General features: G+C 65.7%; 1 protein-coding gene across 3 annotated transcripts; it reads left to right on the forward strand.

The window, feature by feature from the left end:
• Positions 1-884: 884 nt before the first annotated feature.
• TEDC1 (tubulin epsilon and delta complex 1) lies at positions 885-12,198 on the forward strand. Of its 3 annotated transcripts, none has more exons than XM_023628576.2 (8): positions 885-977; positions 3,140-3,218; positions 3,889-4,091; positions 4,426-4,581; positions 5,724-5,822; positions 8,262-8,348; positions 8,820-8,987; positions 10,292-12,198. In XM_023628576.2, exons 1-8 carry the CDS (start codon positions 930-932, stop codon positions 10,613-10,615), a joined length of 1,164 nt encoding a protein of 387 aa, XP_023484344.1. In that variant the 5' UTR covers positions 885-929; the 3' UTR covers positions 10,616-12,198. The 3 variants fall into 3 exon arrangements, with proteins under 3 accessions (XP_023484344.1, XP_070105312.1, XP_023484343.1); XM_070249211.1 differs by lacking the exon at positions 885-977 and adding an exon at positions 1,821-1,978; XM_023628575.2 differs by lacking the exon at positions 885-977 and adding an exon at positions 2,669-3,048.
• The last annotated feature ends 1,644 nt before the right edge of the window (positions 12,199-13,842 follow it).

Here is a 13,842-nt window from a genome sequence, read left to right on the forward strand (position 1 = left end):
TGCCCCAGCCCTCCAGGGGCAGGGCGAATCAGCTGAGCTCATGCTGGTTCCCTTTTCAAGCAGCTTTGGGGGAGCTGTGGTGGGGCGTCCTCGCCTGCCCTCCCCACTTCCTGCTGCCCCACCCCATCCCCATTCCCCACCCACCCCTACCCTGACCAGGCCAGCTGTGTTTCTGCAGGGGTGTCCACTGGACCCCGTTGCCCCTCATTTGTCCCTCCCCTGTGCCCCAAGGACTACCCAGTGGCCAGCTGCCCCAATGGGGAAGTTGAGGCCTAGCTGTGCAACCATGGTTGGAGGGCTTTCTGGAAACTCCCAAGTCAGTTCACGTAGCAGCTACAGACCTGGCCACCCTCAGAGCCCTCCCTGTTCCCCCCACTGGCCCCCGGCACTCTGGCCCCAGCACACGGCCCCCCTTCCCAGAACTCTGCTGACCTAAAGAGCCCGGAGGGGGCATGTCAGCCTCGGCCCTGCCCAGGGCTTCGCTGGGGCTACTGCAGGCCCGTGCTGGCCAGACTGTGGAGGCTCAAGGGTGGCGTGTAGGGCCAGGTGTGTGTGTGTGTGTGTGTGTGTGTGTGATTGGGTGATTCATGGAATTTCACTGAGGTGGGAGCTGGAGTGCTTATGGGATGGGGGCGGGGAGGAGGGGGCAGAGGATGCTGAGGTGAGGCTGCGTTTCCCAGTGGACAGTGGGGGGTGGGGCTGGGGTGGAGGTGTCCTTTGGAGGCCAGGGGACTGGGGGCTTTGAGACTCAGCAATGCCTTGTGGCCAGAGGGGGCACAGAGTGGGGAGTGGGTGCACAGGGAAATCCGCCCTGAGCTGCTGGCCCCTCCCCGACCGCACAGCTCCCTTCCAGGTAGGGGCAGACTCGTCCAGGTGGGGGCAGACTTGGGTGTGTACTTAGAGAGCTGACGCCTGCAGGAAGCAGGTCCATGTGGCCTCAGGTGGGAAGAAGAGGACCCAGCCGGGAGGCCCAGAAGGTGCAAAGGGCCATAGAGGGAACAGGCTCAGTGGGTTCCAGAGCCACGGCAGGTGGGCGGGTGGTGTAAGGACTGTGGAGGCTGCAAGGCGCTATGAAAGCATTAGCAGGGTGGCCAGAAAGGCCTCTGGGCTGTGGAGGCAGAAGGCGGGGCTAGACTGGCGGCCAGTGCTGGTCCCAGCCCCAGTTGAAGGTGGACCCTGGAGGGGACTGAAGGTGGGGGCCGGGGGAGCAGGCAGCAATGCCCTCTGCTGGCTGGGGAGGTGAGTGGGGCATGGGGCTGGCAAGGGCAGCCACTGAGCTCAGTGGGGTGGGGTGGGGGTGCCTGGGGTGGAGGCCAAGGTCTGGAGAAGGGGTCGGTTGTGGGCGACACACAGGGTGAGGAGCTGGCTGTGCCTGAGAGGGAGGCAGCGGAGGTGAGGACCGGGAGGAAGATGGGGGATGGGGGACCGCACTTCCTGTGGGCCTGGCCAAGGCTGTGGGGTTGTTTGGGGCGGGCTAGGAGCTCAGCAAGGACTGAGCCTTTTTCATTCCCTCTCTCCCTCCTCCTCCCCCCCAGCTCTCTTCTTTATAGTCTATTGAGGTATAATTTACATTCCGTAAAATTCACCCCAGCACATTCACATGCAGTGATTTAACCAGTTCACAGAGTTCTGTGGCCGTCAGCACAATCCAGCTCTAGACCATTCTCACCCACAGAAATCCCCTCCTGCCATGTGCCAGGGCTCCCAGGCTGAGTCTCTCCCCCGGCCACCTCTGCTCTGCCTCCTGTCTCCACACTGGCTCCTCTGGGTGTTTCACACACGTACAGTATACAGCACACATACAAGTACGTAGGCACACATACAATATAGGGTTTCATCGGGCTCTTTCACGTCTGAGGTCACTCATGCTGAACGAGTCCGTGGTGTTCCTGTTACTGCCCACCAGCCCTCCATCCTGTGGCTCACGGCACAGCGGGGCCTTTTGGACGGTTTAGGACAAAGCTGTATGAACTTCCATGTACGTGACCCTAGATCTCACGGTCCCGGCACTGGCATTGTTGGGTCTGGCGGTAAACTTACGTGTAACTCTGAAAGAGCCGCCAGGCTACTTCCCAAAGGAGCTGTGCTCATGTTCCTTCAACTCAGGAAGGAGGGCTGAAGGTACAGGACAGAGGGAGCCCCAAGAGGGCTGGCCGGGGAGAGGATGCACGGGGAGGGGGGACAGAGGGAGGCGGGGTGGGGGGCTGGCCGGGCAGAGGATGGACGGGGAGGGGTGACAGAGGGAGGCGGGGTTGGGGGGCTGGCCGGGCAGAGGATGGAAGGAGAGGGGGGACAGAGGGAGGCGGGTGGGGGGCTGGCCCGGCAGAGGATGCACGGGGAGGGGCCGGGCCGGGGGTCTGTAGACGTAGGTTTGGGGTGCAGAGAGAGTCGCCGACCTTCCGGGAGGAGCCCGAGCGCGCGCCACGGGGCCGAGCTTTCAGGGGCGTCCCCGTCCCGGCCCTGGCGCGCGCTCTGGGCGCCCCCTGGCGGCCGAGCGGAGAGGGCTTCGCGGAGGCCGAGGTCGCCGTCGCGGGTCGGTGGCGCCCGGCTGCGCGGCCCTCCCGGCCGCAGGGGGCGCCCTGAGCGCGGCCGCAGACCTTCCCGCGGTTGCTAGGCGGACGTCTGGTGCGAGGGGGTGAGGCGCTGATTGGCGGAGTCCGGACCAGGCGGGTGTCGGGCGAAGCCGCGATTGAGCCGCAGAGGGCGGACCCCGCGGAGCTCTCCGCGCCGATTGGCCCGCGTCGCACCGGAAGTGTCTCCGCACCGGACGGAGCGGACGGCACTCAAACGCCCGGGCGCCGCTCATTGGCCGGGGTCGGAGGCGCGTCCCGGCCGCGCGGGGATTGGGCGCGGGACAAGGCAGCGGCGGCGGCGGCGCGCGATCCGAGCGAGGCTGGGGCAGGCTGCATGGGGCGGCGGCGGCGCCGCGTGGACCCGGCGGACGCCGCCGGGGCCCTGCCCGCAGCCATCACCGCGCTGAGTCGGGCGCTGCCTGGCGGGCCCAGCGCCGAGACCTTCCGCCGCGCCAAGTTCGACCGTCCGGAGGCGGTGAGGCCCGCGGGCAGGCGGCCGGGCCTGCGGCGGCCCCGGCGGAGGGAGGCGGCCGGCCCCGCTGACCGCCGCTCTTTGATCTCCGCAGGCCCCGGCGCTCTGGAGGCTGCTCTTCCACGTGCTCTCGCCGCGGCCGGCAGACGACGCCGCCGCCTTGCCCACCCCGGGTAAGCCCCGCCTCCCGGGAAGGCCCGCCCCCATAGGCCCGGCCTTCCCGGCTATTCCCACCCCTTGTTGGCTCTGTCCCCGCCCCCCTTGCAACCCCCGTCCCCGTTAGCCCTGCTTCTTGCTGTAAGTCCCGCCCTCTCAGGCTCAGGTCCCGCCCGCTCCGTAAGCCCCCCCCCCGGTAGGGTCCGCCCCGCCCCACCCATGCACGCCCCCACCCTCCCTCGGTCCCCGCACCCAATTTACTCGGTAAGTCCTGCCCCTTGTAGGCTCGGGTACTTCCCACCCTATAGCCCCGACCCCAGTAGACTCTGGCCCCGCCCACCAAAGCAAAGCCCCGCTTCCTGGTAAGACCGGGCCGCATAGGCCCCACAGTTCCTGCTTTCCACACGATTCCCTCCCCTTGTAGGCTCCGCCCCGCCCACCCACGCAAGACCCTCAGCTCTTAGCCCTGCTTCCTCCAGTAAGTCCCGTCCCTGCGCAGGCTTGGGTCCGGCGTACCCCATAAAGCCCTGGCGCGAGTTAGTCCTGGGCTCCCGCTTTTGTTTAAGTCCCAACCCCCTACTGTCACTTCTAAGCTTGGTCTCTGGGGTGGTGCGGGGGTCCCTTAGGGGTCTAGGTGATGTCACTTCCAATGGGTGGTCCCCTGAGCTGACGATCTTCTACCCCCAGAAGCCCAAGCGCGCCTGGTGAAGTCCGCGTTGCGCTCCCAGGGCTACCCTAGGCGTGCGCTGGTTCAGCTCCCCGAGGACGGCTCCCAGGGCAGCCGCGAGCTGCTGCTGGCCCTGTCCTGGCTCCTGGCCCGCGGGCCCCTGCTCGAGCGGCTGCTGGCCCAGATCCGTGTGCGGCTGGGTGATGAGATGCCCGTGTGCGAGGTGGGTGTGAGGTGAGGGTGAGCAGGGCCCAGCCCTGGCCGGGAGCCTGGCTGCCACCTGATGGACCGTGAGGACAGGCCTGGGCCAGCCTTCAGGGCCACCCTTTGGGGGTTAGTAATGCCATCCTGGCTGGAGACTGGGCCTCCGTTGGCCTCCCTGCCCTGGTCCTTGCTCCCACCTCCCCTGCCCCCCCTCCTCAGGGCAGGGTGAGGTGACTGTCCCTCTGGTACTCCTGGATCCACGGCTCTCACTCCCTGGGGCCTCCTTTCTCCTTCCCCCTTGGGGGTCTCTGCTGGGGTGTGCGAGCAGGGCCTGACCTTTGCCCCCTCTCCAGTGTGAGGTCCTGGCCAGCCCTGGCCCACCTGCACCCCGTGTGGAAGCAGATGGCTGTGTGGACATCCGCCACCTGCAGTGGCTCATGGGAAAGCTGCGGTTCGGGTGGCGAAACCTGATCACCAGTCAGCAGGAGCATTGCGCCCTCCTGGGCAAGGTAGTGCTGCCTGCGCGTTGTCCTCCCAGGGGCAGTTGTCCCCCTGTGCTCCAGGATGTCACGCTGCCTCTCCCTGCGGCAAGCTTGGCCCCTCTCCCTGCCCGTGGCCTGCCCAGTGAGGCCCAGCGCGAGCTGGGGCCTGGCCTTTGGCTGGATGTGGGCCTTCCTAGGCCTGGCAGGGGGCTGACTGGTTGGGTACTGCCCTGGGGTCACTTGGGGCCTGATCCTGGAGCTCCAGGTGGCCCAAGAGGAGGCCTAGGACAGATGGAGCTGGGCATCACTGGGGCAGGGAGCCAGAGGGGCAAGGAGCCTGCGAGATTGGCCTTCCAGTCCCCAGAAGTCCCCATAGGCCCGAGGCTGTGTGTCACTGAGCAGTGATGTGGGCTCCAGTTCCTGGGGAAGCCATTGCCGCCTGGGCTCCCCTCCCACCACACCCCGGGTGTGGGCTGCTGTGGGTGGTGGACACTTCCTGTAGGGCTCCTGAAGGTCAATAGGACTCAGCTCCAGGGCACAGGTGTCCTCCTTGTGCAGGGTCTGGGCTGAGAGGTGGCTGGGCAGTTGGCTGTGGGCTCCCACCAGCACAGGGCTCCATGGTGTGCAGACCCCCACCTTACACCCTTGCTCCAGGCAGAGGGTCTTTTGTTCAGCTGGCCTGTTCTGGGACCCCCTATTCCCTCTTGCCCAGCCTTGATCCCAGCTGCTTCTCCTGCTTGGGCCAGTGCCACCTGTTAACCACCGCCCATCTGCTTTGGGGCCTCACCTTGCTAAGGAGCCCTCCCTGCCCCTGAGACCCACACAGTTGCTCCGTGGCCCCGCGTTTGGCCTGTCCAGAGGCTATTTCTCGCGCTGCACGGGCCTGGCAGTGGAGCTGAGGCGGGGAGCAGGGTGCCCCACCCTGCCCCCACTGTACCCCCGGAGCTGGGTGGGTGGAGAGGCCACAGGCAGGGCTGCCTGCCTGCCCTGGGCTCGGGGCTGGTCCCCAGCATTGCCGAGGACTGTCCTGAGCCTGGGCCTGTCCTGCCCTGCACTGCCTCGGCAAGGTGTGGCCCGTTTCCTTGTCTGTGAGGTGGGCTCCGAAGGCTGTGCCCAGTGCTGGGAAGGCGCCGCCCCACTCAGCCTGGGGCCTGTGCTGCCTGTTTCAGGTCCACTCATACACCCGTGGCTGCCACAGCGACCGCAGCCTTGGCCACCTGTCTGTCACTGAAGCGGAGCTGCTCAGGGACCCGGAGGGCGGCCGGCAGGTGAGGGCTGGTGGGGCCAAGGTGTGGAGGGGCCTAGGGGGAGGACCTGTAGTGGTCTGTCTTTGAGTCTTTGAGCTGGGGGTATTTGCCACGGTCACCATCCTGCGTGTGTTGGGGACAGGCACATCCTCAGAGCCCTTCCTACCCCCAGATTGTGCACTGATGCAGGAATCCAGACTGGCCACTGTGTGCGCATGGGGCTGGGCCCGAGGGGCACAGGTGTCTGGGCCCGGCTGGCAGCTGGCTGAGGGTGGCTGCTGGGATTCAGGAAGACTGCTTGAGGGTCTAAGCTGATGGTGTTGGTCCTCGAGGCTGTTCAGGTGTCACCTGGTGGCGGAGGGAGTCTGGGAGGTGGGGGAAGCTGGCCCAGCATGCCCCGCACTCTGCCAACCTTCTTTTCTGGGGCCACCCATTGGTTGTCATTGTTTCTTTCCCTTGGGCTCTCATGGCCAGGGTCCTGGGACAGGCCCAGGGTTGGCTGTCGTCGAGGGCTGGGCTCAGGCCTGTCCAGAGTGTGGGGCTGGTGCTGCCCGGCCCAGGGGCACTTGGCTGGGCAGGAGGGCTGAGGCTCAGGACTGGAGTGGCCCTTTCTTTCCTGCCCAGCAGATCCCCGCAGCGTGCTCCTGGGGGATCTGCATCCATGCTTTGGGGTTAGGGTGGCCACCTGGGGACACCTGCCTGGCCCTTGGTGCCTGCCGAATCTGCGCCCTGGGGGACACCTGGCTGGCCGCACTCGGGCAGGGCTGTGCTGGGCCCTGGAAGTGCTGAGGCAGCATCTGAGCGTCCTGAGGTGCCCTTGGCTCAGTCCACCTTTTCAGGGTGACTCAGCGAGGCCCGGATCCTGCTCCTGTTCCCCCTGGGTTGGAGCAGAGCAGAGGCTGCACCAGCTCCAGCCTGGTGCTGCCTGTGTCCCTGGCCTCGGTGCGTGTGTGGGGCCGAGGAAGGCTCCCCGTCCTCCTGGAGGCCGAGCATGTTGGCACCGCAGGACTGCAGATGGGTGGCCAGGTGGACGGGACCCATTGTCGGCTTCCTTCCACGGTTTCTGGAGGGGGAGCTGGCAGGAGCCTAGACTGGCCTACCTGAAGGGCCTGCACTCCTGGGCCATGTCCCAGAGGCTTCTGGAATGATCTGTGGTTGCTGTGTGAGTGGCCAGGCGTGCTCCTGAGTGGCTGGGCAGCGTCCTTGGTTACTGGCTGAGCTGCAGCCTTCTCCTTCCATCCCTGTGTCTTCTCCCTGCCCTCACCCTAGGGAGACTCCAGAACTGAGGGACTGGGCCCACAGCCCGGTGGGAAGGGTGCTTGTTGCCTGCCCCCCCATCCCATGGTCTGGGGAGTGTGGGGTGCCCTGTGGGACTGGCCTTGGGAACCAGTTAAGTGTTCTTCTTGCTGGCCAGCATGTAGGGTGTGCGTCTGTGCGCCTGTGCAGGCGGCGCTCTCCGGGGTGTCTCAGCCGACTCTTGTGCCCCTGGCTGTGGGGCAGTTCTCCTTGCAGGCCTGCCTCCCCGGGCCCTTGGCCTGGTCTTCAAGGCTGTGCCTCCTCTGGCCCAGGCTTCCAGCTGCAACAGGCAGGGCCCTGGCTGCCTGGCGGGCACTCTGGGTTCCCTGGAGCCAAGGGCAGGAGGAGACCCCTGGCCAGGGGAGACCCCGTGTCACTGGTTTTGTAGCCCAGGGCGCATGCACTGGCCCTCCGAGCGGTGCCCTGGCAGAGCTGTTGCTTGGCCGACAGGGTGGCCAGTTGTCCCGGCCCCCGAACATGCTCCTGGGTTCCCAGATGACCTAGCTCCTCTGCCTTCCATGAGGAGCCGTGCCTGCTCCGGGTCAGGGTGTTCCCCAACCCACGGTGGAGCCTCGGGTGGACCGTGCGGCTAGCCTGGCTGTGCCACGCACCTGCGCGGGGCTCCTGGCTGCCTGAGGCGCAGGCGGGCTGGGCATGGCAGTTTGTGGCACACTGCTGGCAGGTCTGGGCCACCTGGGTGTGGGGCTTCTTGCCCTCCTGCGTGTTGCGAGGCTGTGCTCTCCACCCTGATGCCCCAGCCTATTCTCCATCACCTCCCAGCTGGGCCGCAGTGCAGCCTTCGCCTTTTGGGTTTCTGAGGTTGCAGGGGAGAGGTCCCTCCTCCCCCACAGCCTGGCAGGCCCCCCTGTCCCGGGCCTCCTCCTCTGCCCGCAGCCTCTGGGGTGCAGTCCCCAGTTAGCAAGGGATGTGGGGCCGAGGTCTCGAGTCAGGGAGTGCCTGGACTCAGCCCCTGACCCTGTGGGGCTCACAGTTGGGGCCGGCATGCGGGACCACGGGCTGCTCACAGGCGTGGGCAGCGCATGGAAGTGGGGCTAGTGACTGGGCGCAGGGGCCAGAGAGAGAGGTGGGCACAGTGCATGATGTCTTGGTGCTGGGATCCGGGTGCCCATGGGATCTGACTGGGCCATGGTTTGCCGTTTGCAGCTGCTGCGGAGGCTGGAGAGTGAGAATGCACGCCTGGAGGCTGCCTTGGAGTGGCGGCGCCGGGAGCTGGTCTTCTGGCAGTGGATGGTCAGGAAGCCCCAGCGACCCCACCTCCCCTGCCCTGCCCTCCCCGTCCCCGGCCTTGACCACAGCAGCCCCGGGGTGATGGTGAAGAGTCTTTCCATTTCCTGGACAGAAAGAGGAGATACTGGGAGGCCACACACACGCCCAGCTCTGAAGCTGGCTCTGCACCCAGGCCTGCCGGCTCTGAGTCTGGGGCTCTTTCCAGATGTCCATCTGTCCCACCACCCACCCTGCCTAGCTCCTGGGGAGGCCCAGACTTCTGAGGGCTCTCAGCCTTCCGGAAGCGTGGCCTTGGTGCCTCCCTGGCCCCCAGGCCTGCAGGGCTGCTGGTAGTTATCCACCTCACTGTGCCACCTGGGGGTGGGCACTGCCCCAGGCCTCTGGCCCACCTCTCCCCCCTGACTGGGGAGCTGGGCCTGTGGCTGTGAGGCCTGTGCTGGCCACCTGCCCACTCACTTGGGTCTCTCTCTGCAGGACACAGTCCTGGACGCCTGCCCCCCAGAGGCCTCACAGCCCACGTTTCTGCCCAGGATCCCTGAACGGGGTGCTGGCGAGTTGGAGCTGGTGGCTCGGGAGCTGCAGGCCCTTCAGGAGGAGCTGCAGGCTGTGGTGGAGACGCGGCGGGCGGCCTGGGAGGCCAGGGTGAGGGCCTGGGGATGCCGAGTCGGGGCAGGTGGGGCAGAGTGGCCTGTGGAGTTCACGTGGTTTAATCTGGTTAAGTTTGGTGGGGGTGTACTCACGTGCCAGACGCGCAGAGCAGGAGGGTGTGTGGTGAGGAGCCCCCACCGCCCCTGCCTGAGTCCCTTGCAGCCCCAGGCCGCCCTGTTGGAGGCCTGTCTGTTCTCCCAGGGCGCTCTTGGTGTTGTCTCCAGCAGGTCCCGTCCACCCCCGTCTGCTCTTTTACCTGCTGGGACACACGTGGGTCTGCCCTACCTGCCCGTGCACCGCCCGCCTCTCTGGGGCCGGAGTGGCGAGCACCAGGGCTCGAGCTGTAAGCAGTGGGCCACGTTCTCTCCATCTCTCGTCCTTTTCTGAAGCATCTTACAGTAAATTTCCAGTGTGGTTTTTCCCCTTAAAGTCTCCAGTTTGCCCCTGAAGAGCAGGGGGCTTCCTGGAGGTCTTTGAGGCTGTGCACGCCCTGTGCCCTCCCCTCTCTGGAGGTGGCAGCTGAAGTTCTGTGGATGTCTGTGGGCGGTTCCTCGGGTTGAGTCAGGCCGGTGATTGTCGTGGCTCAGGGCCACTGATGCTTCTTTGTTTGGGAGCCTCAAGCAGAGCAGCTGAGGGTCAGGGTCAGGGCGGTTCCCTGGGGACACCGAGGGTACAGTGTCTTTTCACTCCCCCACCCCACTGGGCCAGCTGCCTAAGGGTCTCTGGGATCAGGCCTGCCCTGAGGGCCAGAGGTGGGTTCAGCCGGCGTCCCCCTGGGTCAGCCCCGTCCCACACTCACCTCCTGGAGGGCAGGGTGAAGGTGGGAAGCCGATTCAGCAGAGTGTGGTGGCTGGTGGGAGGCTGGGCCCGACCCAGGAGCGGCGGGGGGCTTGGGGGTGGCTGTCCCCAGGGACTGCACTCTGGTCTCTGGATGGCCCCAAGGGCCTCAGCCTGCTGGGAGCAGCCAAGCCCACTCCCCACACTCCTCCCTGGTAGTTGACGTGGATCCGGGTGGTCCTGAGGGCTCGGGGGTGGTCAGGCCGTCAACTCCATCCCTGGGGCCCCAAGGTCTCTGGCTTAGGGTTCAGGGCTTGGTGAGGGTGACGCAGAGTCCTGAAGGGCCAGGCCTTGGAGCTGGCGCTGGGGCTGGTCCCAGCTTCCCTGGGAGATGTGGGATCTGGGCCCTCAGTCCTTCTCAGGGAACGGGTGGGGCCACTGAGGGGAGTGCCGAGGGGGCCAGTGTCCTGGGTGGGACTCGGCTGCCTTGGGCTCATGAGCCACCATCTTCTCCTGTGCAGGTTGGAGGCTGGGGGCCAGGGTGGAAGGCCACGCAGCGGGCCTCAGAGGAAGCCGTAAGACAGGAGCTGACAGCTCTGCAGCGAGCCTGGGAGCGAGGTGGAGGCCTGGCCCAGCCTCATGGGCCCCACCGGCTGGTGAGGAGTGAGGCTGGGACACTGGGCGGCCCGGGTCTGCGTGCCACCGAGGTGATCAAGGCGCTGAGGAGCCGGGAGGCCTGCCTGGAGGCGGCCCTGCGCCAGCTACAGGGACAGTGTCGGCAGGAGCTGGCCAGGCTGGTGGGAGCCCTGCCTGGCTTCATCTGGATCCTGCCGCCTGGATGCTGAGGGATGTGGGGCACCTGTCATAGCAGCCTGGCTGAGTCCGGGCGGCTGCAGGGACGATGCAGAGACAGCCCTGGTGGTGCACTCACTCTGGGCCCTGGGGCTCTCCCTACTTTGGATGGAGCTCAGCTCCTTGGGCAGCAGTGGCAGAGGTGGGCACGGTCTGTCCTCTGTGAGGAGGTCATAACAGACCCAGTGTGGTGGCTGTGGGCTTTTGGGTCTAGAGAGGACTCAGAAACTGTTGTGGAGGCCTCCCTGCAGGGGCGAGGCTGCTGCATCCCTCTGCCACCCTCAGGTCTCGGGGGGCTGGGCTCAGTCCCAGGGGAAGGGGACCCTGGGTTTTAGTGACTGAAGCTGGGCTGGTCCGGGCTGCCCAGGTACTAGGGGGACAGGCCTGGCCTGCAGCACAGGGTGGGCGTCAGGGTCCTGGGCGCCCCCTGAAGCCCTCGTCTCAGGCTCCCATCTCGAGCCACGCCTGGGCCATGCCTGGGCGTGTGTGTCTGCATGCCTGTGTGCATGTCTGTGTGTGTCTCTGTGTGCGTGCCTGTGTGTATGCATGTGTGCACACGTGTTTCTGTGTGTATGCATGTGTCCACATGCGTGTGCCTGGTGTGTGTGTGTGCCTGTGTGTGTGTGTCTGTGTGTATGGTGGGCAGGGGTGCCAGATGGGAGCCCAGGGGGCTCTGTTCCTTTCCTGGGGGTGGTGCCCTGGGGGTGAGGGGGAGGCCACTGTGGACAGAGGGGTCTTTGTTTCCGAGGCGGCTTGGCCCTGACAAAGAGCCGTCTGTGTCCAGGGATGTGCCCGCAGCCAGAACAGGGTCCTCTCCATCCCAGGAGCCTCGGCCTCCCAACGCTCCCCGCTGCAGGCACAGGCCGCCTCAGCCCTGCCTCCCTTGCCAGGCTCCCCTCTTTGCAGGGCAGTTGAACCCGACCCGCTCACTGCTGGGCAGGTGAAGGGGCCCATTGGAAACCTCCTGCTACCAGCCAGTTCAGGCCTGAGGCCACTTCCAGTCCCTGGGTCCCCTGGGCCCCCCTGCTAGAACATCCTCTCATTGCTTTTCCTGCCTGCCTGGGGATGTGCTGGAGTGACAGCTCATACCGGGCGGCACCAGCTCTGTCTCGGCCGGTCTGGGCCTCTTGTCCCTGGGTGGGGGGATATACCTGTGCTGCCTCTGCAGTGGCCTCAGGAGCACTGGCTGGACCAGGCAGTGGCCAGCAGTTTCTCCCTTTCGGGAGCACATCCCTGATCCTGTCCTCATGGGGTGGCCCCCCAGAGGGCCTCTGGGCCTGTGCCCAGACTTCCTGGCCCAGAGTCCCTTCCTCCACACCCTGGGCTCCCCTCTCAGCTCCTCTCGGGGCTCGTCCCTCCCTGCTGCGCCCTCGACTGTCCTCCGCCCCGCTGGACAGGACCCGTCTCACCTGGAAACAAGTCCGCTTGAATCTCCCTGCTTCTGTGGACCGCCATGCAGCCAGGACGCCCACCTGTCCTTGGGAACGTGATTTTCAGAAACCCAAATGGAAACCCAAAGTTACGGAGCTGTCACTCCTCAGATTGGTCTGTAGGTTCAATACAGTCGCAAGCAAAATCCCGAGTGTCCGTGTGCGTGTCTGCGGGACTTTAGCTGCTGATTCTGAAATACACGGGGCGGAACAGGCCCCGAGAAGCCAAGCCCGTGGGAGGTGGGGTGCACCTATGGTGGCCCCACAACAGGCTCGTTCTAAGGCTACAGGGACTAGGGGAGCAGGGTGTTTGGCTTCTACTGTTGCCATAACGGGTGAGTGCACAGGCTTAGAGCCACGCAGGTGTGTGGCCTGGGGTCCCACATGATCTCCCAGGCTGAAATCGGGTGTGGGCAGGGCCCCCAGTCCTCACACAGGCAGCCGTCTCTGACACTCCCCTGCCTCTCCTCCACTTCTGGGGGTCCCTGGCCTCTGTCAGCACCCTCAGTCCCCTTCTGCATGTGATGTGACAGGTTCACAGGCCTGACACCAGGGTTAAGACCCCGCCCACCATCCCCAGACGCAAAGATGAGGGCCCACATGCACACTGGAGCCCAGCTGGGGCCAGCACCGGCAGCCGGGCTGCTCCGGACGAGTCAGTGTCCCTGAGGACCGGGCGTGGGTCCCACGGGGTTCCCTACTGAGACAAAGACAAATGTCCTTGCAGAGTTAAGGACAGCAGGCTCCATTAGGAGAGGACAGACTCTGTCAAAACTGGAAACCACTGTTTATTACATGACCGCGACGAAGAGGAAAAGAAGCCAGAGTGGGAAATTTATTTGCAGCGTCTGTACCCTGCAGAGTTGACATGGAGAAAACAGAACTCTACAGTTGTGAAAAAGCGGAGAGTGAACGAGCAGAACCCAAGGGCAGGCGCTGCAGAGCAGAGGACACAGGAAGTCAGCTAGGTCAGTCAAGCGCTGGCTTTCCCGGGACCAGGGACCAGGGACGCGCAGGGTGCGATGGCCTGGGAGCCCCGCGGGGGCGCCCTGGGAGCCGGCGTTCGTGGTTGCCGACGGCCTCGCGCTGGGCAGAGGCGGGTGCATTCGAACCGCCGCCTTGGGAAGCGCTTGGGCGCCGGGAGCGCGCGCGGGGCCTCGGAGCAGCGCTGGGAAGCGCAGAACGTGGAGCGCGCCCTGACCTCGGTGGGAGAGCGGACCAGAGAGAGCGCCGCGAGGGCAGAGTCGGCAATGCGGGCGGCCGGCAGCCTCCTGGGATCGGGACTGAAGAAAGTCTTCGTCTTCGAGAAAACACGACAAGCTGCAGAAGAGGACGCGCAAGGAGGCCGTTAAAAAAAAAGCCAAACCGAGCCGCACGGATGGGGAAGGGACTGGCACTTGTGCAGTGACGTCGTCGTTGCAGCCGGGCGGCCCCCGGAGAGGGGGGCGTGGGGGGGCCGCGCCGCGGGGCGCGGATCATGCAGCATACTTCCCACACGGCACCTCTTCTTTGGGTGCATCAGGGGTGACAGGAAAAGCCCGCAGAGGGAGATCCACGTGCACTGCCGCGCGGGCCCCGCCTTGTCTCCTGCACTCACGCCGCTGTCTTGTCCTCTTTCAACTTCCTGGTCCCTTTGGCTCCTGACCTTAACCCCGCCTGGCGGCTTCCCACTTCCTTCAGTTCAGGGTCCCCTCATGGTGTTGGTCGGCCTTGACCTGACCCTGGCTTGGGGGGCGTGGCTGGCTGGAACACAGGCGGGTCGGGACCACAGCCCTCCAGCCCGCACCTCT

The sequence above is a fragment of the Equus caballus genome, chromosome 24 (genome assembly GCF_041296265.1).
Source record: "Equus caballus isolate H_3958 breed thoroughbred chromosome 24, TB-T2T, whole genome shotgun sequence".
Lineage (NCBI taxonomy): Eukaryota > Metazoa > Chordata > Mammalia > Perissodactyla > Equidae > Equus > Equus caballus.